Source organism: Oryx dammah, unplaced genomic scaffold (genome assembly GCF_014754425.2).
Source record: "Oryx dammah isolate SB20612 unplaced genomic scaffold, SCBI_Odam_1.1 HiC_scaffold_13, whole genome shotgun sequence".
Taxonomy (NCBI): domain Eukaryota; kingdom Metazoa; phylum Chordata; class Mammalia; order Artiodactyla; family Bovidae; genus Oryx; species Oryx dammah.
Window position 1 is genome coordinate 54,994,464 of NW_024070197.1, and position 24,896 is coordinate 55,019,359.

The window sequence follows — 24,896 nt, forward strand, 5'->3', positions numbered from 1 at the left end:
TTGCAGCCATGAAATTAAAAGACGCTTACTCCTTGGAAGAAAAGTTATGACCAACCTAGATAGCATATTCAAAAGCAGAGACATTACTTTGCCGACTAAGGTCCGTCTAGTCAAGGCTATGTATTTTTCCTGTGGTCATGTATGGTTGTGAGAGTTGGACTGTGAAAAAGGCTGAGTGCCAAAGAATTGATGCTTTTGAACTGTGGTGTTGGAGAAGACTCTTGAGAGTCCCTTGGACTGCAAGGAGATCCAACCAGTCCATTCTGAAGGAGATCAGCCTTGGGATTTCTTTGGAAGGAATGATGCTAAAGCTGAAACTCCAGTACTTTGGCCATCTCATGCGAAGAGTTGACTCATTGGAAAAGACTTTGATGCTGGGAGGGATTGGGGGCAGGAGGAGAAGGGGACGACCCAGGATGAGATGGCTGGATGGCATCATGGACTCGATGGACGTGAGTCTGAGTGAACTCTGGGAGTTGGTGATGGACAGGTAGGCCTGGTGTGCTGCAATTCATGGGGTCGCAAAGAGTCGGACACGACTGAGCGACTGAACTAACTAACTAACTAACTAATGCTTCCCAGAGGAGCAACCCCACATCCAAGGAGCAGTGGCTGTGCGGGTGCAGGGGGGCTGAAAGGAGCCACTCCATGTTCAAAGTTAGGAGGGGCGGCGGTGAGGAGATACCCCTCATCCAAAGTAAGGAGCTGCGGCTGCGCTTTGCTGGAGCAGCCATGAAGAGATACCCCACGTATCTCTGAAAGAGATGGGAATACCAGACCACCTGACCGGCCTCTTGAGAAACCTATATGCAGGTCAGGAAGCAACAGTTAGAACTGGACATGGAACAACAGACTGGTTCCAAATAGGAAAAGGAGTACCTCAAGGCTGTATATTGTCACCCTGCTTATTTAACTTATATGCAGAGTACATCATGAGAAACACTGGGCTGGAAGAAGCACAAGCTGGAATCAAGATTGCTGGGAGAAATATCAATAACCTCAGATATGCAGATGACCGACCCCACCTTTATGGCAGAAAGTGAAGAGAAACTAATAAGCCTCTTGAGGAAAGTGAAAGAGGAGAGTGAAAAGGTTGGCTTAAAGCTCAACATTCAGAAAATGAAGATCATGGCATCTGGTCCCATCACTTCATGGGAAATAAACTGTGAAAACAGTGTCAGACTTTATTTTTTGGGGCTCCAAAATCACTGCAGATGGTGACTGCAGCCATGAAATTAAAAGACGCTTACTCCTCGGAAGGAAAGTTATGACCAACCTAGATAGCATATTCAAAAGCAGAGACATTACTTTGCCAACAAAGGTCCGTCTAGTCAAGGCTATGGTTTTTCCGGTAGTCATGTATGGATATGAGATTTGGACTGTGAAGAAAGCTGAGCGCCGAAGAATTGATACATTTGAACTGTGGTGTTGGAGAAGACTCTTGAGAGTCCCCTGGACTGCAACGAGATCCAACCAGTCCATTCTAAAGGAGATCAGTCCTGGGATTTCTTTGGAGGGAATGATGCTGAAGCTGAAACTCCAGGACTTTGGCCACCTCATGCGAAGAGTTGACTCATTAGAAAGACCCTGATGCTGGGAGGGATTGGGGGCAGGAGGAGAAGGGGACAACAGAGGATGAGATGGCTGGATGGCGTCACCAACTCGAAGGATGTGGGTTTGAGTGAACTCCAGGAGTTGGTGATGGACAGGGAGGCCTGGTGTGCTATAATTCATGAGGTTGCAAAGAATCAGACACAACTGAGCAACTGAACTGAGCTGAATCTTTCCCAACACTATAGTATGACATTTCCAAACACATAGGAAAGTTGAAAGACGTTCACAGTGATCAAATGTGCTCACTGCCTAGAGTCCACCATTAACATTTTCCTATTTTGCTTTGTCATTTATCTATCCATTGACCCGCCCCTCTAATCATCTCATTTTCTGGTACATTTCAAGGAATTAAGGTTAGTTTTAATGATATTTTAAAGAAAGTAATTCTCAGCAAGGATATGATGGCACTGAGTAGCCGTGAGCCCACTGGTAAGAGCATAGACTGTGAAATGTCCAAGAGCTGGCACAGAGCCTGCCTCTGCCATTAAGTGTGTGACTGTGGACAGGTCATCCTTCAAGGTGCCAAATGAGCAAGCTCCAGGAGTTGCTGATGGACAGGGAGGCCTGACATGCTGCAGTCCATGGGGTCACACAGAGTCGGACATGGCTGAGTGACCGAACTGACTGAATCGTGGACATGTGACAGCATACCCAGAGCCTCGTTTGGCACCTTGGAGGATGACCCTCATATTTTTGTTTTTCCTTTTTAATGAAAATTCAACCCAATAGATGAAAAGTGATTACACTCTACCGTGACAAAGAATTTTGATGACTTTTTTCTACTCATCTCTAATCCTGTGAGATCAAGGAATCTGTTTCCTTTGCCATTACATTAGCAGCCGTGTGCACAATGCCTTGTAAATAGCAGATGTGGAATATATACTTGTTGATATGAATTGGGTTGAATTTCAGAGGTTTTTGCTGCTGGTATGTAGCAAGTACTTATTAGTGGAGAGGGGCAAGTGCAGTGGCTTCAGAGGCATGGGGCATAAGAAAGTTAGTTGAGAAATGAGCTGGAAACAGGGGATGAGACAAAGACAGAAAAAACCTAGCCCGCAAAGCAGAAGTGTTTACAGCAAGTTCAGTGATGGAGCAGAATTCATCAGTGCCTAGTCCTCGTGCCTTGGACTTCACCTTGGACCCCACATTTTCAGGGCACACCAGCAGACTTCCAGCTGCTATGATGCCTAAAGACTCTCCTCCAGGTTTCAGAAGCCCATTGGCACAGTGCACAGGGCTCAGCAGAGGTGCTGAGGGATTTACACCTCTGGGAGCAGCCCTCAACCAGACTGATAGGGTTGGTATGTAAATACCCAACTCCCTCCCTCACAGCCAGGATGACCCTGAGAGTGTGCTTGACATGGTTTCCTAGCCTTTCTCCATGGGACTGCAGTCCAGTCCACCATAGAGGCAAACAGGCTTCTCCACTGGCTGCTCTCAATTGCCTGCCGTCCCTTACCTGCTGCACTCCTTCACTCCCTTATCTGTATTGCTGCTGCTGTTGCTGTTTAGTCACTAAGCCGTGTCCAACTTTTGCAACCCCAAGGACTGTAGCCTGCCAGGTTCCTCTGTCCATGGGATTTCCCAGGCAAGAATACCAGGGTGGGTCGCCATTTATTTCTCCAGGGGATCTTCCCAATCCAGAGATTAAACCCATGTTTCCTGCTTGGCAGGTGGATTCCCTTACCATTGAGCCACCTGGGAGGTCCTTACCAGTATTGCTGGTACAGAAAAGACTTGCATTTGAATTCTTGTCTGAGGGAACCCAGAGTTAGACAACTGTCTTTATATTTTATGCCCACAGAATCTCTTCTTCAAATGGCATTCTACACTAAAATCTGATATATAGTATTTATAAAGTTAGAGCTGCCTGACTTGCAGAGTTTGGGTGGATGGGAGTGGTGATGTGTGGAGGCCAGAGCCTAACCTCTCCTGTCTCCTTTCCCTTCTCCCAGCCTGCCCAGTATTTGTGAGGACTCCCACACCCTCCCACAGCTCGACAGAGCCTTGCTCGTCAGCTGCTGGTAGAACTGATTAGGATATGATACAAGATATAAAGAAAAGAATAAGAGGAATGAGTAAAAACAAGCATACACAGAGAGGAAAATATGTCCTTTCAAAGGCCTAAGAAGCATGGACAAACACATAATTTTTGCAAGGCAGTGCAGTTATTGTGTAAAAGCCATCTGGAGGTTTGGGAGGATTTCACACCATTACGATGTTCCTAGACTACGGCACTTGGAAAAGCTGTTGTTTGTAGAGAATCCAGGTTGAAAGCCCACGTGGGCAGAAACATAGGGGCTGAGGAGAGATGTCTTTGGCTAGAAAAACAAATAGTGTTTTGAGGCTGTAATAAGTAAGAAACCATGCAGAAGAATGTCCTTAGCTGCATATTTATTGATCTCAAAGAAAGCGTCTTGTGAAAACTCCCTAAATATACTCAGGATGAATGTATGGGGTTGAAGGAAGCTTTAGGATGACCACAAAAAATTTATTGTCTAAAGCTGGACAGGTTTAAGGGGATAGGTGGTGTTAGTAATAATTGTGCCAGAACAACCACGTTTTCAGACCACTGAGATGTGAAAATTCACCCTTGTAAACTATTTAATGCTATAATAAACTAACTGAAATTCCACTACTGAAAGTATTACAGTGTAGTGGTAGGCAGAGGAGGAGAAAGTGTTTTAGATTGGACCTCCATAAACTTGAGTGTGCATAACTGAGTCACTTGGAAGGTAAGAATAAAACAGGTTCCTGGCTCCATCCCAAGAGTTTCTGTTTCCATGGTGCTGTGGCGGGATGGGAGAAAAATCATGTCGAGCAAGCAGCCAAGTGATGCTGTGTTGCGGTCCACAGCTCTTGAAGCAGGATTGGTTTAGCCTTCAAGAGCTATGGACCAGCAGCACCAGCAGCACCTGGCTGCTTACTCGACGTGCCTTCTATCCCATCCCGCCATAGCACGGGTTGAAAACACTAAATGTACATGAAGAGAAACTACAGAACAAGGATGAAACTTGTGTCTCAAACTTTCTGGGGGTAAAAAAACTTGCAGATTTGAGGACTCTGGCCCCTTGGCTCCAGGGAAATCTCACAAAGGCCACCACAGAGGCTTGTGTTGCCCAAAGGGTCAGTGCTCACCAGCCCTATCACTGTCCACTTGCAACAGCTCTGCTTCCCTTTGCATCATATCCTGGAAACCTAGCAAGATTTTGCTTAAAGAAAGACATTTTTGGCACAGTGATAGTTTAAATCATAAGCATGGTTATTATCAGGATATTGAATTATTCATGCTTCTAGTTTACAATAGAAATAGATTTCTAATAATTCAAGTCACCCCAACCTCTTGCGTAGGCCACTATAAAACCTTCTTCTTGGCTGTTTCTTTGTGTCCACTCCTCCCTACATCCTGCTCCCACAGATCATTCCGTACAAGGCAGCCAGAGGGATCAAACATACAGATGCGCACATACCTGGGAGAGTTTCCAGTGGTTTCCAGCTGCATGCACAATGAAAACCCTACCTGTGACCATCATCTCCAAGGCCCATATGACGGGCCAACCTCTCTGACTTCAGCTTGTATGAGTCTCCTCCTCGCTTACTCCATTGCCGCCAACCAGACATATCTTCTCCTCAGACGCGCCTCATTCTTTCCCACCTCCATACCACTTCTATTCAACAAATAGATAAACAATCCAGCGGCACCAGCCACTCAGATCATCCACTCGACTAACCACCACTGTTCCAATTCCAACGTCCCTGGAACATGTGCACTGGTTAAAATTCGATTCTCCGTGTCGGTTTTCCCGAGGGAAGAGGATGTGTTGACCAGGCAACATCAGTATTTCTGCCTATTTAGCAGTAAATATTTCTTCATGGAAAAGCAGTTGCTCTGATTCATTCAATGGCGCTTGCTCGATCTGGTTAGTGTGGTTTAATTGCTTTGATGTGATTTTGTTTTTAGAGAGCTGCCCCAAGGGTGTTCCTGGACCTACACATTCGAAAACTAGGATCTAAATAAAATGACACACATCATCATACTGCTATACTAAGGGGACTTACCTGGCTGATGGCCTGGACATTGTATACGAAAGCAGTGAGTCTATTTCTTAACCAGTGATACCCTCATGCCACAACTATCGCATCTTTATCTACCATGCCGATCTTCAAATTATGACATTCAAACGTGTTACTTTTTTTTAAAATCCCTTTTTCATGACCTTTTGACATTCTTTTCTTGGCAAAACTCTTTGGCCTCTGATTATAGAGGAACTGAGGCCAATTCCTGCTGGTTGCTAAGCCAGTCAGAGTCAGTTTGCCTCTTGTATGCTCATCTCATAATAAAAACGTGCTCTCTGGCATTTGTCTTTGTCTGACTTACCTTGCCAACATCTCTTGGGAAAGGTTGTCTCTGATTCTCTGGAATTAAAATGGGAGATACCACAATGGACCTCTTTTGTCTTGGGACAGGTGAAGTTCTTGCAAATTTAAATATATCCTAAAAGACAAAAAACAAATCAATTGACTAAAATCCCCCACAGAGAAGATGTATCAGTCTGCTCTGAGATATGGCTCCTTTGTTGTGAAAGCATACAGCTGTTTGGACATTGTTAATTTTATTCTATCAAACCTCATTAGAGTTAGCAAGTCCATCATTAGAATTATACTAAAGCTGACATTGTGATTCACAATGACTATCATTAAGCTATTTAACCCCATGTTCAGAATCATTCTATTCACAACGTCAGTCTTGATTTCCGTATACTTCAGTGCTGTGTGTTCCCTTTCTTAACCTGCCAAGTGAGGAGGTCACTTGCTTGGTCACTAACCCACACAACTTTTGCTGGATACAAAGTGACGCTCCTCACGGTCAACTGTGTGCTCCTCACATTCACAAGTGAAAAGGGATGAAGAACAATCTCAACATCCAACTATGTCCAGCATTATGGAGAATGTTGGTCGATGTTCTTTCAAAGGCCATTTGTTTTTATTAGTGAGTCTACTCCTGGAACTCACGTCCCACACAGTGTGTCGCAAATTTCAATGACTGGAACAATACTGTGAGAATTTCTGGCCTATCTGTAACTCACCTTGGTGGATTCATGTCAATGTATGGCAAAACCAATACAGAATTGTAAAGTAAAATAAAATAAAATAAATAAATAAATAAATAAATAAATAAAACTACCACGGAATAAAAACAAAACAAAACAAAAAAATTAAATAAACAGCTGCAAAAAAAAGGAAGCTGTGTCATTATTTTAAATACACTACTAGTATGACTTATCATAAAAAATAGGAAAGCATAAAAATAAACATTGAGACCAATGATGTTATAAAATTTGAGCTGGAAACTTAGGTGAGTGTAAAGTTTCCTCTTATTGAAAGAGCGATAAGAAAAGGCTAGACGGGTGTTAAAGGGCCATAACTAAAAGTAAGCATCTGAGTTAGTACCAAAAGTAAGCACCTCAAACTTCGGATAATAGGTTCCTATGAAAATCATGTGGCAAATGATATTTAAATACCATCACTGACCCATGCTTCATAAAATGCATGTTCACGACAGTGATATATATACACATAAGTATACACACACACACACATATAATCGTTTTAAAGGAAACTCTGTATAATAACGGACTTTTGGACTCAGTGGGAGAGGGAGAGGGTGAGATGACTTGGGAGAATGGTATTGAAACATGTATAATATCATGTAAGAATCGAATTGCCAGTCTATGTCCGATGCAGGATATGGCACGCTTGGGGCTGGTACGCGGGGATGACCCAGAGAGATGTTGTGGGGAGGGGGGGTAGGAGGGGGGTTCAGGTTTGGGAATGCATGTACACCCATGGTGGATTCATGTCAATGTATGGCAAAATCAATACAGAATTGCAAAGTAAAATAAAAAATAAATAAATTTAAAAAAAAAAGAAAAAGAAAAGTCAAATAGGAAACAAGACCAGCAAAGGCTATGCAAGCTTCTATAAAGTCTTTCTCTTGATTTTGTTTGGAGTATAAACTGATGTTATTCTTATAGAAAGTAATCATGCAGTATTTATCAAGAACCTTACAAATGAACATATCCCCTCACGCTGTACTCTATACACTCTATCTGCACTCTATGATTTCACTCCTAGGAATACATCCAAATGCTAAATTCAAAAGAGGAAAAATTTAAAAATGAAAGCAGGAAGATGTTTAGTGAGACATTTATAAAGAGCAAAAGTGGCAAACCGCTTGAATGCTCAGTTTCAGGATAGGGTTAAATTTGGGTCCATCGGCAGGAGACATGCCTAGGTGGTCACCATAAGGCAGTTGTGAAGACATGTTCTAACCGCTGTGATCATCATTTGATTGCTTCCACAATCACAACCACAAACTACTACTTTCATAACAACAGTCCATTAAACATGTGTTGGAACGTGTGCTAGCACTTTACATGTGACTTTGCTGATATTTGTAATCAACTTCTCAAGTAACTCTTAGTCCTCCCTAACCAATGAGGAATATCCAGTTCCGAGAGGTTATAGAAATTGCTCCAATTCACCTAGCCAGCAGACAGAATATGGAAGTAACATGAGTAGGAAAATTTAGAATACCGTATTGGTTGCCCTCTAATTTATATAAGCTATACTGAACATAGAAGAATGATATTCAAAACCTCAGGGAATAAGTCCAAATAAAAGACTGCTTGATTTCTAACATGATCAAACACTCAGTATGCAAGAAAAGACAGAAAACTGGAGCGTGTGTACATAAAAGACAGCAGAAAGACTCAGAAGGGTTAAAACAACAAAAACCTAACTGACACACCATCTAACTAACTAAATAAATAAGTAATCCAACCCAATCATGCAGAAAACAGCAGAGGAAGAAACAGAGAATGGGACACTGAGAAGACAATGAACAACAAACTGGATTAGATTCATAAAACACTGGTATATAACACCGATAAAGATTCTGTTGGCTTATTAGGGAATAGGCAAAGAACAGAAGACATGTAAAATAATGCAAAATATGTGCAATATATGACTCTTATTTACAATAAAAAATCTTGAGGTTCATATGAAAGAAAGCCTAGGAAAGCAGTTGGAAAAGATTTAAAGTCTTATGCAAATGTAGAGGATTAGTGATTCTGCTCTATAATAGAGCAAAAGTAAGTTTCCATTATGACGATATGTGAGAATGTTATCTAAAGTAATGAAAAGCATACTCACTGTCAGCAACCTTCCCTTGTTTACCATAAATAATTCATTTGTGTTTGTGAATGGGTGGTACTTTTGTCCTGCTGGGTGACCAGAGTGGTCAGGTTCCTAAGTCCCCATTCCTACCTCTGGTGTCCTCCCAGCCCACCAGCTATTGAAGCCCATAACTGCCAGTCCATTTCCTCAACTCTCACATCCTTGAAGCTTGGTAGTAATAACGGTGTGAACCCCTGGGCCTAAAGTGCCTTTGAAGAGAAGCAGAAGGCTCTGAGTCTCAGGTTAGGAAACAGCTTCTGGAAGGGAGGGGTGGGGGAGTGACCCACTGATTACAGACAAGCCTCCATGTGCACTGGACTCTCTGAGCCCACCATGGTACACAGAGCATCCCTTTTCTTCCAACTCTTAACTTATTTGCCTTACAATGTCAGGGACTGCAACAACAACAAAACAAAACTGGTCCATGACTGTGGTTTCACCTCTGTCTTTGTTTGTGATTTATGCATATAACTATCTGTCTTTGTTTGTGATTTATGCATATATCTATTAACTATGTGTTTGTCAACAGATGTTCACCTTTGGTCAGGTCTGTGCTAATGAGTTTGTCTGTGTACTCTGAAGCCAAGAGATTCTCTGTGACTGGGACCACGGAGGAGTCATAGCATCTGATTTGACTGACAATCAAGATACCATCGGAGAAGGCAATGGCACCCCACTCCAGTACTCTTGCCTGGAAAATCCCATGGATGGAGGAGCCTGGTGGGCTGCAGTCCATGGGGTCACTAGGAGTTGGACAAGACTGAGCAACTTCACTTTGACTTTTCACTTTCATGCATTGGAGAAGGAAATGGCAACCCACTCCAGTATTCTTGCCTGGAGAATCCCAGGGACGGGGGAGCCTGGTGGACTGCCATCTATGGGGTCACATAGAGTTGGACATGACTGAAGCGACTCAGCAAGATACCATGGGCATATCTAGGCTCATGATGTGTGTTTGTATTTGTCAATCCATTGTGTGAAGCCTTTGAATGCACCATGATGTGACCATAACCTCAAGGAAAGACAAGATAGAAGCAGTGAAGTTTAAAAGTATGTGACTAATTCAAGAGATGTTTCTGGAAGAAGAGACAGAGGTGTGGGAAAGAAGAGAACACTAAGCTAAAGAAGAGGCTGTTATAACTCCTTGTCTTCTGGTGCTGCCGTTACCGAGTGAAGGGTAAAACACTGCCTGCGATATCAGGAAACAAAGGATCTAGCCAGCATATTGCAGTCACTTGGATGGCACAGCATGAGGAAAACTCAGGGTGAGAAAACACAGGATATTGGCCCTCAGTGGCTGAGGTGCATTTCAAAGGGATGATCTCAGTGAGCCCACGTCTGTGCATATTCTCATACAGAGAAAAGCACTAAATTCCTTAACTCGAGGTGTCTAGTTTTCTTTTATTAACAGCAACCTTTTGTTCTAGCTATCTGGTGCTATTGCAAAAACTCCTCTACATCCTGGCTTCCCTCCGAACAGTTTTCTCAGCCTTTACATGAGATGCTGTCTTCTGGGCTTGAAGTCCTAAGAATATCCACCATACAAAGCATACCTCTCCATTTTAGGTTGTGCCTCTTTTTTTTTTACATCAGCCAACACAAGATAGAGGATAAAGGGGAAAAAGGCAGTTCTGGGCACAGATGCTGGGTACTGGTGACTTGTTGACTTTGAGGGTACCCAACATAGATTCCTAGAGGCTGTATAAACATCAGTAGTTGCACTCAGGAGGGAAGGATGAATGAGGACCAGAAATGTCACAGTTGCTCACCAATGAGAGTGGTTAGATGTGAAGGAGAAGCTGACACTCTCCAGATCATGTGGAGAGGGAAAAGGGAGGGACTCAATCATCCAGAGGGTCTCTAAAAGGCCACCAAAGGCCACAGAAAGGCTAGTTGGATTTGAGATTGAGCATGTAACTGATGCCTTTAGGAAGAGCAACTTTTAGCAGTGTTAAACAGGGTCCAGTGTCAGAGGAAGCAAGGATTTTGGTATGGATGGAAAGGAAAGAAATGGGAAGAAGTTAGCCAGTACAAGGGGAAACCAGGAAAGGTGCTGGACTGAGAGGAAAGCAGCCACAGCATTGGGTGAATGAAGACACAGAAAGGAGGTGACCCCAGGGGGAGGCGCATGCCCAAGGGAGAAGGGAAGTGAGTGGATCAGGAGCAAAATCAGCCTCAGAGGGTTAAGGGGGGTTTCTCACCTGTAAACCAGGATAATGGGCTCGTGTTCTTGGTTATCAGAATGAAAGGAGAAACGGCACACAGAGGTGGTCTGCACTCTCTAAAGAACAACACAGTGTGAAGGATGGTCTTATTCATGCTGGACTGTGGAGGAGAGGAGATGGAGAGAGGCGCTCGGTGCCCTTTAGGTGTGAGTAAGTCAGCTGAGAGTGGCCTGGTGCCAGACCTTAAAGAGACACTTGCAGACATGCAGCCACTTCCAGCTTTCCAGACCACCAGGCACACGCACACTGACATCAAAGTTCTCTCTCCCCAAACACAAACACTCACGCACATGGGCACGTGTTCACACACATTCAGAATCCATCAGACAGCGTCACACACACACACACACGGGGCGTGCAAAGGAAAGTGAGGGACTAGTCGTGTGCCTCCCATACCATCCGGTCTTTGAGCCTGGAACGGCCAGAGGCCTACAGCAGCCTCATCCAACCTTGTGTAAGTCAAATGGTCAGAGCTGTGTCCTCGGGGAGGCTCGCTCATGCTACCTTCTATTACAGGGGATTGTCACCCTGACATAAACATCCTTTGTCTCCCGTGGGCTGACCCAGGCCCCTGTCTCTCCATCATAGGGCACTGGGGTTTACAGTCAGTCTCATTTGCTTCCCTCCTACTTCTTGATCTCGGGAGAAACTGGCAGTGCATTAAAAGCAAGTTTCATGCTACCTGGGGGCATCACATCACACAGTCCCAAAGAGCACCTTAGAAATAAAGGGGAAGTCCCCACAAATGTGATGAACAGGGGAGGGGCCGGGGGACAGAGGGAGAGTGGAGGCCAAGGGAAGAAGGAAGGCAGGAAGGTTGAAGAATTAACATGGGGAGGACAAGTAGGTTTATATTCATTCATTTCCTCAAAACCTCTCTATGGACCCCTTGCTTCCTGGCAGGAGTAATTCTTGGCCTCTGGGATAGTGCAGCGCAGGAGAGAGAGAAGTCCCTTGCCCTCCTGCACTCTCATTCTGGAGGAAGGAGACAGACAGTAAACGTGGTCCAGGAGGACAGACAGGCAGGAAGGGCTTGCGTGTGCAGAGGCGGAGCTGACCTTCCAGAGGGCCAGGGGCCACTGAGAAGGTGGCCTTGCAGGATGAAGGAAGGAAGATGCCATGTGGGCACAGGGACTGCCCGCAGCAGGAACAGACCCTGGCACTTGTGAGCTGCAGGGAGGCAGCCCCATGGCCTGGGGGAGCAGAGCAGACAGGCCAAGGAGCTGGTAAAGGAAATCTGGATCCTAGATGGCCAGCTATGCAGACAATTGAGAGGAATGAGGCTTCAACTCTGCATGAAACATGAGTCATGGGAAGGTGTTTTTATTTGTTTATGTGGGAAGGATTTAAGCTGAAGAATGACATGAGCCCACTTACAAATTAAAATAGACACACACATATTTCATGCTGGCTTCTATGTGAGAAACAGGTTTTAAGGGATAAAGTAAAGAAATGTTTGTTGAATTTCTTTTTCAAACCCTGTCTTCACAGCTACTGAAATTCCCCCTAAAATGCAAATCTGAGCTTTAATTTGGGGAAAGGAGAGTCAGGTTCAACTCTGCCTGGCTGGAACCCCTCTACCTCCTTCCTCCCCACAATATGTTTAGTATATTACTATTATCTGAGTACAATTTACATACCTTTACAGTCACCCATCATAAGAGTGCAATGCAATAATTATCAGGAAGTTTACTGAGTTGTGCAATCATCACAAACTAATTTTAGAACACTTCCATCAGCCTCGTCCTGTGTGCTCACTCTCTCCTCTGTTCTGCACCCCAGCTGCTGGCAACCGTGAATCTACTTTCTGTCAGTATACGTTTGCTTCTCAGGACATTTCATAAAAGGGAATCACGGTGTGTTTTCACGGACTCCGTTTCCACTTCTAGCTGATGTGAAGATCGTGTGGCAGGGAGGGACGCCGTTTTGGTAAGTCATATGTAAAGCCCACTCCCTGGCCTCCGCAGGAGCACGCCCACAAGCACCTAGACTGCCAGCCGGCCCCAGGCTGGCTGAGCCTCCCTGTGACTGCGGTCCTCGCTCCTCGGTTCCTCTCCTCCCACTGCCCTCCTGCTGTCCTCGTCTCTGTGTGGATGCAGACACCCCTCCCCAGTGAAGCTTCTCCACACAGATCGGAGTCACAAGGCTTGTCCCCAGGGAACCCACCCAGGACCCCATCAAGCCGAGCTGTCCAGAGCAGAGACTACCTGGGCTGGTCCTCCGAATGTGAAGGGGACGGACTGGCACTGAACCGCGGGCACCGCACTCCCGCCCACTCACCCAGCTGAAGGCTGAAAAGTCTTCCGTGAGCCATGCCAAGAAAGCAATGCCATTTGACAGACATGGCCCTGCTTTCTTCACACTGCACCCAGGCCAGACAGCAGCTTGGACCTGTCCTGCTACCTGTCAGAGGGCCTTCATGGGCCAGCACCCGAGGGGCAGACGGCGCCCAGAGAAGACATGTGTCCCCGCCCCTCCCTCTACCCTCCCAGTTCCTGTCTCAGCATTTAGGTTATAAATGAGAGGGGAAAATAGCAACAACTTTGTAAAGAAGCCACAAGCCGCTGGCTTTGTTCTCTCTCCTTCCTGGTAAATTTGGGGCAAAATTATGTGCTAGGAGAAGCTATTTTAACAGGTCAAAGTATTGCAGAAGCTGGAAGCAGAGCTCTGGCTGAAGCAGGGGTGGAGGAGGGGCAGCACCGGCAGACTGGGGTAGCAGCACTGCCCGAGGGTGGACAGTTCTGTTGACCCTGAAGAGAAGGTAAGATGTGCTTCAGGGGCAGCGAAGAGCCTTGACCGTTTTCTTGCTTTGGGTCTGAATTCCGTGTCTGGTTGTGAAGAAGGGATTCATAGGGCCTGGACCCCATCCTTAGGCCTGTTCATGCTGATCATGCTCGGCCACCTCTCCAACAGACTCTGGACTCTGTGCTTAGTGCCTATAGAAACTATAGTAGAAGGATAGGACCCCCTCTGGACAAGGGAATCTTGAAGATCACATCCAGGCTACTCATCGCCTAAGAGAAAACATACTGTAATCACCCTTGCCTCCGGACAGGTCATAAATTCTTTCTGTATCTATAGGAGTGTAACCACAGGCTTATTGATTATTAACTGTTTGAACACCTAACACTTGATAACACTTGAATAATGGGGTTATTTTGATTATATTTACCCTTCTTTTGTTTTATGTAAGTCTCAGGGAAATTGGGGTGGTGGGTTCAGATACGTACACATGGGTTATAAAAGATTTTCACAAATGCTGGTCAGGGTCCTTGGCTAAGAGGAGACTATGCCTTGGGCCGCCGGTGTAATAAACCGCACTCCACTATCTGCATTGTCCTTCTGAGTGAGTTTGTTTCCTGGAACGCGTGGCTATAACATTTGGTGCATTGGCCAGGAAACTCCTCGCTTTGAGGAGACAGGTCTCATTTGAGGCCACCCCGAGGCTTTGTAGCTTGAATCTCCTAGAGCGGGGAAGGCGCCTTGCCCCTCTGGAAGAATTCAGCCTCTCAACACTGGGTTTCTTTGCTTTGGCAGGTAGTGAACGGCAGCAAAGGAACTGAGCACTTAGGTGGGGAGGAGCCCACCCAGTAGGGTGGAAGAGGGGGCCTGATCACTGCCCTGGGAGGGACCAGAAGGGAGAGGCATGGAAAACTGGTTTAGGTTAGTGACAATAGCTGCTCGGCACTCAGGTCGACGGCCGTGCCAGGGATAAAGAAAGGGAACTTAGGGTTTAAGAAAGCCAATTAGGAGGTGCGTCCACACCGTCTTAGGGAACGTGCCGAGCTGGCACCACAGGGTTTTAGAAAGAGGATATCGATTTCCATGTGCTCATATTCTGTCCTCCCCCAGGAGGTGCCCGTCTGCTGTGTGACCCATCACCTCCCCTGTCAGTGGAAACAGGTAGACTGGCTTCTCGGGAAGGCCCTGGGACGTGGGAATCCAGAGGTTAGAAAATGCGAGGAAGTGGATCTAAGGCCACTGTATTGGAGAATATGATTAAGAATTTTAAGAAAGGATTTGATGGAGACTATGGGAGGAAAATTACGCCTGGCCAGCTCCGTAACCTTTGTGAAGTCGAATGGCCTTCAATGGGAGTTGGCTGGCCACCAGAGGGAACTATGGACTTAAATCTCATAAAGGCAGTCTATGCTATAGTTACGGGAAAGCCTGGACACCCCAATTCCCATACATAGACTCTTGGCTGGGAGTAGCCCAAGACCCCCCCAGATGGGCCCCTTTTTACGCTCATGGCGGGGAAGGAAAAATCTTGATGGCCCAAAAGGTAATCAAGGATGAGGAGGAAATTTTACAGGACCCTGAAGGAGATGAGCTTCCACCACCGCCGTATTGGATGATGCTTCTGCCAGCTAGTTACACTGCGGCCACCAGAGGCCCCACCGGAGGAAACAGCCCGAGACTGGTAAGCCTCCCGGACTCCTCAACGGTCCCGACAGCTCCATAGGTTGTAGAGCCGCCCCCACCACAACCCCCTGGGCAGGCTCCAGCCTCAGCTGGAGGGACAATGAGCCCACCGTACTCTACCGGCCCGGATGCTGCCACTGCGTTCCTTAAACTCTACCCTCCACTCCTGGTAAGTACTCCCGGACAGGGGGGAGGAACCACTGGAATTAAACAAAGGCTCCGCTCGGCCAAAGAGCCAGAGGAAAGAATACCTTTGCAGATGTCCCTCAGAGAAGCTCAGCAACCCCCAGTGATCGGGGAGGATGATAACTATCACCAAGCTCCTGTAACCTACTACTATCAGTCCTTTTCATCAACCGATATACTGAACTGGCAAAAACACACCCCCTCTTACTTGGTGGAACCCCAGGGCATGACTAGACTAATGGAGACTGTTTTCCACACTCATCGACCAACCTGGGATGATATAATGCAATTACTAGCATCAATCTTCAGTACAGAAGAGAGATATAGGATCAACACTGAGGCAAGGAAATGGTTACAGGAGATGGTTCCTGAGGGCACTGCTAACCCAGAGAGGTGGAGAGAGCAAGCCTTCCCCACTGACAGACCTAACTGGGACTACGATACAGAAGAAGGAAAAATTCACTTAGAGAGATACTGGGTGGCGATTACACAGCGACTTAAAAGGGGAGCCCGGGGGCCGATGGACAGGTCAAAACCGGCTAGAATAGTTCAGAAGGGAAATGAGTCACCTTCCAAATTTTACGAGAGACTTTGTGAGGCCTACAGACTCTATACTCCCATCAATCCTGAAGCTATGGGCTCCCAGATAGTTATCAATTTGGCATTTATCTCGCAAGCATGTCCTGACATAAAACGAAAGCTTCGAAAGACCGAGGGAGTTCTATCCGTGTCTAGTTCTCAGCTGATTGAAATACCAGATAAGGTGTTCCGGAATAGGGACACGGAAATAGAAAAGAAATACAAGAAAAGGTATAACGATGAGCAGAGGAGAACAGATGAGAGGTTTGCAAAGTTGGCTGCTGCGCTTGGAAAGTCTTCTGAAGACTTTTCCACTGCTAAAGCAAAGAAACCTCCCCAGCTTCGAGGTCAGGACAGCCCTCCAACCAGTCCCAACGGAAGCCACAGGCTGCATTACAGCCAAATCAATGTGCCCGATGCCGTGGGTACGGTCATTGGAAGAATGAGTACCCAGAAGGAAGAAGGGAGAATAAACCCCTCCTGGTTGCAAAACTCATTAACATAGAGACTGAGTAGGGATGCTGGGGCTCAAAGACATCAGGTCCCCGAGAGCCCATGATAACTTTAAAAACTGGGGACCAAGACCCTGACTTTATGGTGGACACTGGGCAGAATTGTCCGTGGTAACTAAACCAGTGGCACCACTGTCTAAAAGGACTGCTGCCATAACTGGGGTTTCGGGAGAAGAAATGGTTAAGTCATTTTGCCAACCCAGGAAATGTCAGATGGGGGCTCACCAAGTGACTCATGAGTTCCTCTATATCCCTGAGTGCCCAGTACCCCTGCTGGGGAGAGACTTACTCTCCAAACTCGGAGCACAGTGACTTTCTCTCCTGAAGAGAGGCCCACTTTTCAGGTGGGCACAACAACCTACTTACTCTCGCTCTCTGTGCCCCCTCAAGACGAATGGAGGCTACATGAGCCCCCTGGAGACAAACAAGACCAGGCAACAGAGTTGGAGAGAAGGCTAACTCAGCTGTTCCCTGAGGGCTGGGCCAAAGATAACCCCCCTGGGCTGGCCAGACATCAAGCCCCTGTAATAATAGAACTCACACCTGGCGCCACCCCGGGGAGAAAGCGTCAATACCCAATGCCCGTAGGAGCCCGAATCGGGATTCTGCCTCACATCAGCAGGCCTAAACAGGCAGGCATCCTGGTGGAATGTCAATCAGCCTGGAACACACCAATCTTACCGGTAAAGAAGGAAGGAGGACAAGACTATAGGCTCATACAGGATCTCAGATTGGTCAATCAGGCCACTGTAACTCTGCACCTGACTGTCCCAAACCCCTATACCTTACTTAGCCTCCTCCCACCTAAGACAAGGATCTATACTTGCTTGGACCTCAAAGATGCCTTTTTCTGTATTCGCCCAGCACCTGCATCACAACCCATCTTTGCCTTTGAATGGGAGGACTCAATCAGAGGCAATAAGCAGCAGCTCACTTGGACCCACCTCCCGCAAGGGTTCAAGAATGCACCATCTTTGGAGAAGCCTTGGCCTCGGACCTGGAACCTTTCCATCCTGAAAGGTATGGATGTTGGCTCCTGCAATATGTGGACGACCTGTTGCTGGCCACTGAGACCTGGGAGGAATGCTGAGAAGAGACCCCAGCGCTCCTCCAATTGCTGGCAGAGGCGGGATACCGAGTGTCAAGGAAAAAGGCACAAATCTGCAAGGAGGAGGTAAGGTATTTGGGGTTTTTCCTAAGGGAAGGCACAAGGTTGCTAGACCAATCTAGAAAAGAAGTAATTCTGAGACTTCTAAGACTATGCCTAAGACTCGGCAGCAAGTCAGGGAGTTCCTAGGGCCCACTGGATTCTGCAGGATTTGGATTCCAAGGTATTCTCAAATAGTCCAGTCCCTATTTGAGCTCCTGGCAGGGCCTGAAGAAAATCTCATAAGTTGGACTGAGAAACAGCAGAAAGCCTTTCAGGAGCTAAGACTAGCAATCACCTCCGCCCCCTCCTTGGGATTGCCAGACCTCACCAAACCATTCACCTTATATGTGACCGAGAAAGATAAAACAGCCATGGGGGTTTTGACTCAAACTTTGGGAACATGGGACAGGCCAATAGCTTACCTTTCAAAGTGACTTGATAATGTTGCCACCGGGTGGCCTAGCTGTCTGCGGGCAGTGGCTGCGGTCACCTTACTGGTACATGAAGCCACAAAGCTGACTTTCGGCCAGGACCTGATTGTAAAAGTCCCACATGAAGTCAACACCCTCCTTCGAGGAGACCCCCACAAGTGGCTGTCAAATTCCTGGATTATTCAATACCAGGGACTGTTATGTGAAAACCCCAACCTCCGTATCGAGCCTTGCCAGGGTTTAAACCTAGCAACACTTCTCCCAGTGGGAGAAAGTGGACCTACCTACAACTGCAAAGAAGTCTTAGAGGAGGTCTACGCTAGCTGTCCAGACCTCCGAGACAGGCCAATTTCAAATCCTGACTGGACTCTGTATATTGATGATATCTGCCTAGTAAAGCTAGGACAGCGACTGTTAGGCTATGCTGTAGTCACAGAGAGGACTGTTATCGAGGCCGGTTCCTTACCACAGCACTGGTCAGCCCAACGAGCAGAGTTATGGGCCTTAGTCTGGGCACTGCAATTGTCAAAGGGTAAGAGAGTGAATGTCTACACCGACTCCCGGTATGCTTTTGCTATACTCCATGTACATGGGGCGCTATACCGGGAGAGAGGCCTTCTAACGGCCAATGGAAAGGACATTAAGAATAAGGAGGAGATCTTGACTCTGCTAGACGCTGTCTGGAGCCCCACGGAGGTAGCAGTCATGCACTGCCGTGGGCACCAGAAGGAAGACACCCCACAGGCTCGAGGAAATAGGCTGGCTAAGGAGACCGCCAGACGGGCAGCCGAAGTCAGAAAGGAATCCGGGGAAATCCCCCATGAGAACATTTGTCCTAGCTGAGCTACCCGAGCTGGCCCTAGACTCCCCGACATACACTGAGGCTCAAAACCAACTAGCTGAAGCGGAGGGAGCCACCAAAACAGACAAAGGATGGTGGGAGCTACCAGGTGGTAAGCTACTAGTGCCCGAAGAGATGGCCCCCTCTCTGGCAAGCTAAGCTCATCGTACGACTCACCTAGGACATGACAAATTGGAGGAATTGATCCGAAGGTATTTTCTGGCTCCTCGCCTCTCCTCTCTATGTAGAATGGAATCCCAAAATTGCAACGCCTGCTCTCAGATTTACGCCGCTCCAGGGTGCAGACCAAAACCCCCAGGCATCCAATTAAAAGGTGCCCTTCCTTTTGAACATCTGGAAGTGGACTTCACTGAGATGAAACCATAATGCCATCTTTGTTATCTGTTGGTCTTGGTATGTACATTCTCGGGATGGGTAGAGGCCTCCCCCATCCAAACTGAAAGAGCATCAGAAGTGGCTCAGAGCCTGCTTAGGGAAATAGTTCCTCGATTTGGATTCCCCACCAGCATAGGATCAGATAGCAGCCCAGGCTTCATATCAGATCTGCTACAACAAGTAAGTAAAGCCATGAATATAAAATGGAAGTTACATACTGACTACCGGCCTCAGAACTCTGGAATGGTAGAACAAACTAACCGGACGCTAAAGGAGACACTTTCTAAATGGATTATAGAAACTGACTGGTCCTGTGTAGATTTACTTCCCACAGCCTTGCTCAAACTCAGGATGACCCCATGGTCCCACGGCTACTCTCCCTATGAAATTGTATATGGGAGGCCTCCCCCCGTAATAAGACAGGTAACAACTGATATACTTCAGGTAAGAGGAGATGGGATATCACAGCAGATGGAACAACTAGGTAAGGTAACTAACCAAGTAACTAAGTTTGTGCAAGAAAGAATACCATTCCCCTTGGGGGAGCAAATGCATGAGTTTATACCAGGGGACCAGGTGTGGGTGAAAGACTGGAAACATGACCCACTAGCCCCCCGATGGAAAGGTCCATATACTGTTGTTTTAACCACCCCTACCACAGTTAAAGTTGCAGGCATTGCCCCCTGGATCCATCACACCAGAGCGAAGAAGGCATACCACACTGACCCAGAAGATGCCGAGTAGACCACCCAGAAGGACCCCACCGGCCCATGGGAAACCAAGATCATTCTGAAGAGGAAGAAGAAAATGAGGTCCCGGACGAGCCCTCTACAGGACGGAGCTGGGTAAGCGACTCCTGCTACCCGCCCTCACCAACGCGGTTCTGAACCTGACCACTGTTCCTGCACAGGAAGTGAAAGTGAAAGTGAAGTCGCTCAGTCGTGTCCGACTCTTTGCAACCCCATGGACTGTAACCCACCAGGCTTCTCTGTCCATGGGATTTTCCAGGCAAGAGTACTGGAGTGGGTTGCCATTTCCTTCTCCAGGGGATCTTCCTGACCCAGGGATCGAACCCAAGTCTCCTGCATTGCAGGCGGACGCTTTACCCTCTGAGCCACACAGCATGTCTTCATCTCATGGGCACATTCTTATGCGGACTTCCACAACTCCTCCAATTGTCGGGTATGTGCGGCTATGCCCATGTCAGTAACGGATGGACTCCCCTGGTGGGTGTCACCACTCCATTATGGAGACTTTATACCACTGTGTTCCTTCTTGGAACAACAGAAAGAAACTTTCCTTTCTCTCACCAATCATATCCTTTCTTTGCTCTCCTGGTGTAAGAAAAAGCCATCAGTGGGCCTGGGACATAGGGTTACATTTAACATGAACACTAGTCTTATGGAGGTAACAAGGGCTTATACCTCATATATGAAAAATAAAAAGGAGAAGCACTCCCTTACAAAAGGGGGCCAGGCCTCCCGGTACCTTGAGCTATACTATCAGGTCTGGGATGAATATTTCTGGATGACTCCTGGGAAAGGACAGTTAATTGTTCCTGCTACTATTTGTTGGGAACAAAAAGAACACAAATTTGGATTTGGAGACCGCCCCCTAGACCCAGAAGAATTAAAATATATGGGTTATTTGTCCCCTGAACAAGGTAAACAAATCTTGGATGTTACTTATCACCCCAATCGGTCTGTTCAGTGGCCCGGTTCCGACTGGAAATATAATCCTGGAATCTGCTGGGTAGCCCCCAATGGGACCCAGTGGCTCTGTGGGCCTAACTTATGGCCATGGTTACCAGTTGGCTGGGTAGGGCGTTGCACACTAGGATTTGCTTTCGCCCATGGCAGTATTAAGCCTAGCCTACACCAACCTCCAGTAAAACTGCCCTATCTGCATGCAAGATGGACAGTATCCATGTTCAAATGGTATGACTATCCTACTGCCTTGTTTGTATCCTCTATAGGACAACGGATATCATGGTTAAGGTAGAGGCCTTAACTAATTTCACTAAACAGGCCCTCTTAGACAGTACAAAAGCCATTCAAGCTTTGAATGAAGAACAAATTCAGATGAGGAGGGCAGTAATTCAAAATAGGATGGCATTAGACATACAGCAGCCCAGGGGGGGACTTGCACCACAATTAAAGCCAAATGTTGTGTATACATCCCTGACCTGTCTGGAAATGTATCTACTGCCTTGGAGGATATGCAAAATCAAGTGAAAGCCATGTCTAATGAAAATATTCCCTTTTGGACTTCGGTCCTGTCCAGGGTAAAGGGAGACTGGTGGAAAACTATTGTAACTGTTGTTATAGTCATCTTAATTATACTGCTTTGTGGGCCCTGGTTCTTACAACGTCTTGTGAATTTTGTAACCCAGAGGTTGATAGCGTTCTCTCATGTCGGTGGCTGGAGGACTAAGGTGCCATACATCTCAATGAATGATGCTCATTATGGAAACCAAGAGCATCAAGAGGAGGGAATGAAGAAGGAATTCATAGGGCCTGGACCCCATCCTTAGGCCTGTTCATGCTGATCATGCTCGGCCACCTCTCCAATGGACTCTGGACTCTGTGCTTAGTGCCTATAGAAACTACAGTAGAAGGATAGGACCCCCTCTGGACAGAGGAATCTTGAAGATCACATCCAGGCTACTCATCGCCTAAGAGAAAACATACTCTGATCACCCCTGCCTCCGGACAGGTCATAAATTTTGTATCTATCGGAGTGTAACCACAGGTTTATTGATTATTAACTGTTTGAACACCTAACACTTGATAGCACTCGAATAATGGGCTTATTGTGATTGTATTTACCCTTCCTTTGTTTTATGTAAGTGTCAAGGAAATTGGGGTGTGGGTTGGGATACGTACACATGGGGTATAAAAGATTTTCACAAATGCTGGTCAGGGTCCTTGGCTAAGAGGAGACTATGCCTTGGGCCTCCGGTGTAATAAACAGCACTCCACTATCTGCATTGTCCTTCTGAGTGAGTTTGTTTCCCGGAACGCGTGGCTATAACAGTTGAAGTGTCCTGAGAACGATTCTTTTGAAGAGTTTGATGCTTGGGTTCTGGACACAAGTCTGAAGGTCATAGCCTGTTTCTTTCTTATCTTTCTAATCCTAAGATATGCTTGGCATCTTGGCAGACTCAGTGAGTCTGCCAAAGGAAACACTACCAGCGAGTGAATAGCTGCCATGTGCCAGCACTGTCCTTGGCACACTGTGACATTACTTCATTCAGTCCATTCAACAATTTGTAAGTAGAAGCACCGTGCCTATTTTCCTGACATTCAAAGACACAAGAGACTCTAAAGTCTCCACGGGCTTGAGTGAGAGATGGGAACCCAGGCCTCTGTGACCCCAGAGCATGTCCAGTCCAGGCTGTGCCTGGAGAGAGTTCCTTACTCAATCAGAACTGGAGAATCACAACCCTAACCTTCGCAGAGGATGGGCAGCAAATCTCATCAGCATCATGCTAAAAGGAGCACGCTCTACCTGTCTGTAGGGGGACAGTTTAATTGTCTGCAAATTTCTGCAAATGAATGGGGCAGCAGAAATCAATCTCCAATTTATTCCATTCTGGTGGCTGATCTCATTGTGCTGAAAAGAGGAGGGTTCGCATTTCATATGCAATCAAACGCAGGGTTCAGCCAGCTTTCTGTACCTGGGGTGAAATTTAAAGTTTGCTTTATTACCTCCTGGCGCTGAAGCTTGCCTACTTAAAGGAAGGACAGACCATAAATACCAAACTTTCAGCAGGAAATTTAGGAGGCTGGAGGGCTAACAAACTAAGTTTGTGTTGTTTCCAGCTCTTTCCCCGATATTCTGGAGGCCAAATATCAGCTGAGCTGAGTCATCTGTTGCAGGTTTACAGGACAGAGTTATGCTGACAATAAAATGTGGTGACGTAGAAATTGTCCATTAGTTTGGAAGTGTGTGTTCTGGAGCTAATTTTAAAGCTGAGGTGGGATGGGGAGGTCATGGCGGGTGGGCTCCTAGGGTGGGGCTCCTGCTGCTGTGAACCACGCCACCATCCCTGCTTGCCAAGGCCTGCTGGTGTGCAGCTGGGAGAAATGGGTGCAGACTTGCTTCTCTAGAAGTGGCCACCAGTGACAGCAGAAACAGTTTCTCCAGTAGTGTCACTATCGGGGACTTTTATGCAGAGTACATCATGAGAAACGCGGGGCTGGAAGAAGCACAAGCTGGAATCAAGATTGCCAGGAGAGATATCAATAACCTCAGATATGCAGATGACACCACCCTTATGGCAGAAAGTGAAGAGGAGCTAAAAAGCCTCTTGATGAAAGTGAAAGTGGAGAGTGAAAAGGTTGGCTTAAAGCTCAACATTCAGAAAACGAAGATCATGGCATATGGTCCCGTCACTTCATGGCAAATAGATGGGGAAACAGTGGAAAGTATCAGACTTTATTTTTTGGGGCTCCCAAATCACTGCAGATGGTGACTGCAGCCATGAAATTAAAAGATGCTTACTCCTTGGAAGGAAAGTTATGACCAACCTAGATAGCATATTCAAAAGCAGAGACATTACTTTGCCAACAAAGGTCCGTCTAGTCAAGGCTATGGTTTTTCCAGTGGTCATGTATGGATATGAGAGTTGGACTGTGAAGAAAGCTGAGTGCCGAAGAATTGATGCTTTTGAACTGTGGTGTTGGAGGAGACTCTTGAGAGTCCCTTGGACTGCAAGGAGATCCAACCAGTTCATCCTAAAGGACATCAGTCCTGGGTGTTCATTGGAAGGACTGATATTGAAGCTGAAACTCCAGTACTTCACGCGAACGGTTGACTCATTGGAAAAGACTCTGATGCTGGGAGGGATTGGGGGCAGGAGGAGAAGGGGACGACAGAGGATGAGATAGTGGGCTGGATGGCATCACTGATTCGATGGACAGGGGTTTGAGTGAACTCCGGCAGTTGGTAATGGACACGGAGGCCTGGTGTGCTATGATTCATGGGGTCGCAAAGAGTCAGACACGACTGAGCGACTGAACTGAACTGAACTGAACTGAACTGATCCCCAAATAAGAAACCTCACAATGTGAAGGTCCATGGCAGAGCAACTCAATGATTAGCACCAAGGAAGTAATAAGTTCCCAATAAACATGCTCTTCTGTCCATGGAATTCTCCAGGCCAGAATACTGGAGTGGGTAGCTGTTCCCTTCTCCAGGGGATCTCCCCAACCCAGGAATCGAAATGGGGTCTCCTGCATTGCAGGCAGATTCTTTACTAGCTGAGACACCAGGGAAGCTCCAAGAAAAATGCAT

The 24,896-nt window shown here is 46.7% G+C and overlaps 1 protein-coding gene across 2 annotated transcripts in view; it reads right to left on the reverse strand.

Annotated features, from left to right (window-relative positions):
• The window catches only part of CDH13 (cadherin 13), a 1,016,268-nt gene that overhangs the window by 549,417 nt on the left and 441,955 nt on the right, over window positions 1–24,896 (reverse strand). For both annotated transcript variants that reach the window (XM_040254058.1, XM_040254059.1), the window contains one exon: window positions 5,993–6,109. In XM_040254058.1, coding sequence (XP_040109992.1) covers window positions 5,993–6,109 — 117 coding nt within the window. The remainder of the gene's footprint in view (window positions 1–5,992; window positions 6,110–24,896) is intronic.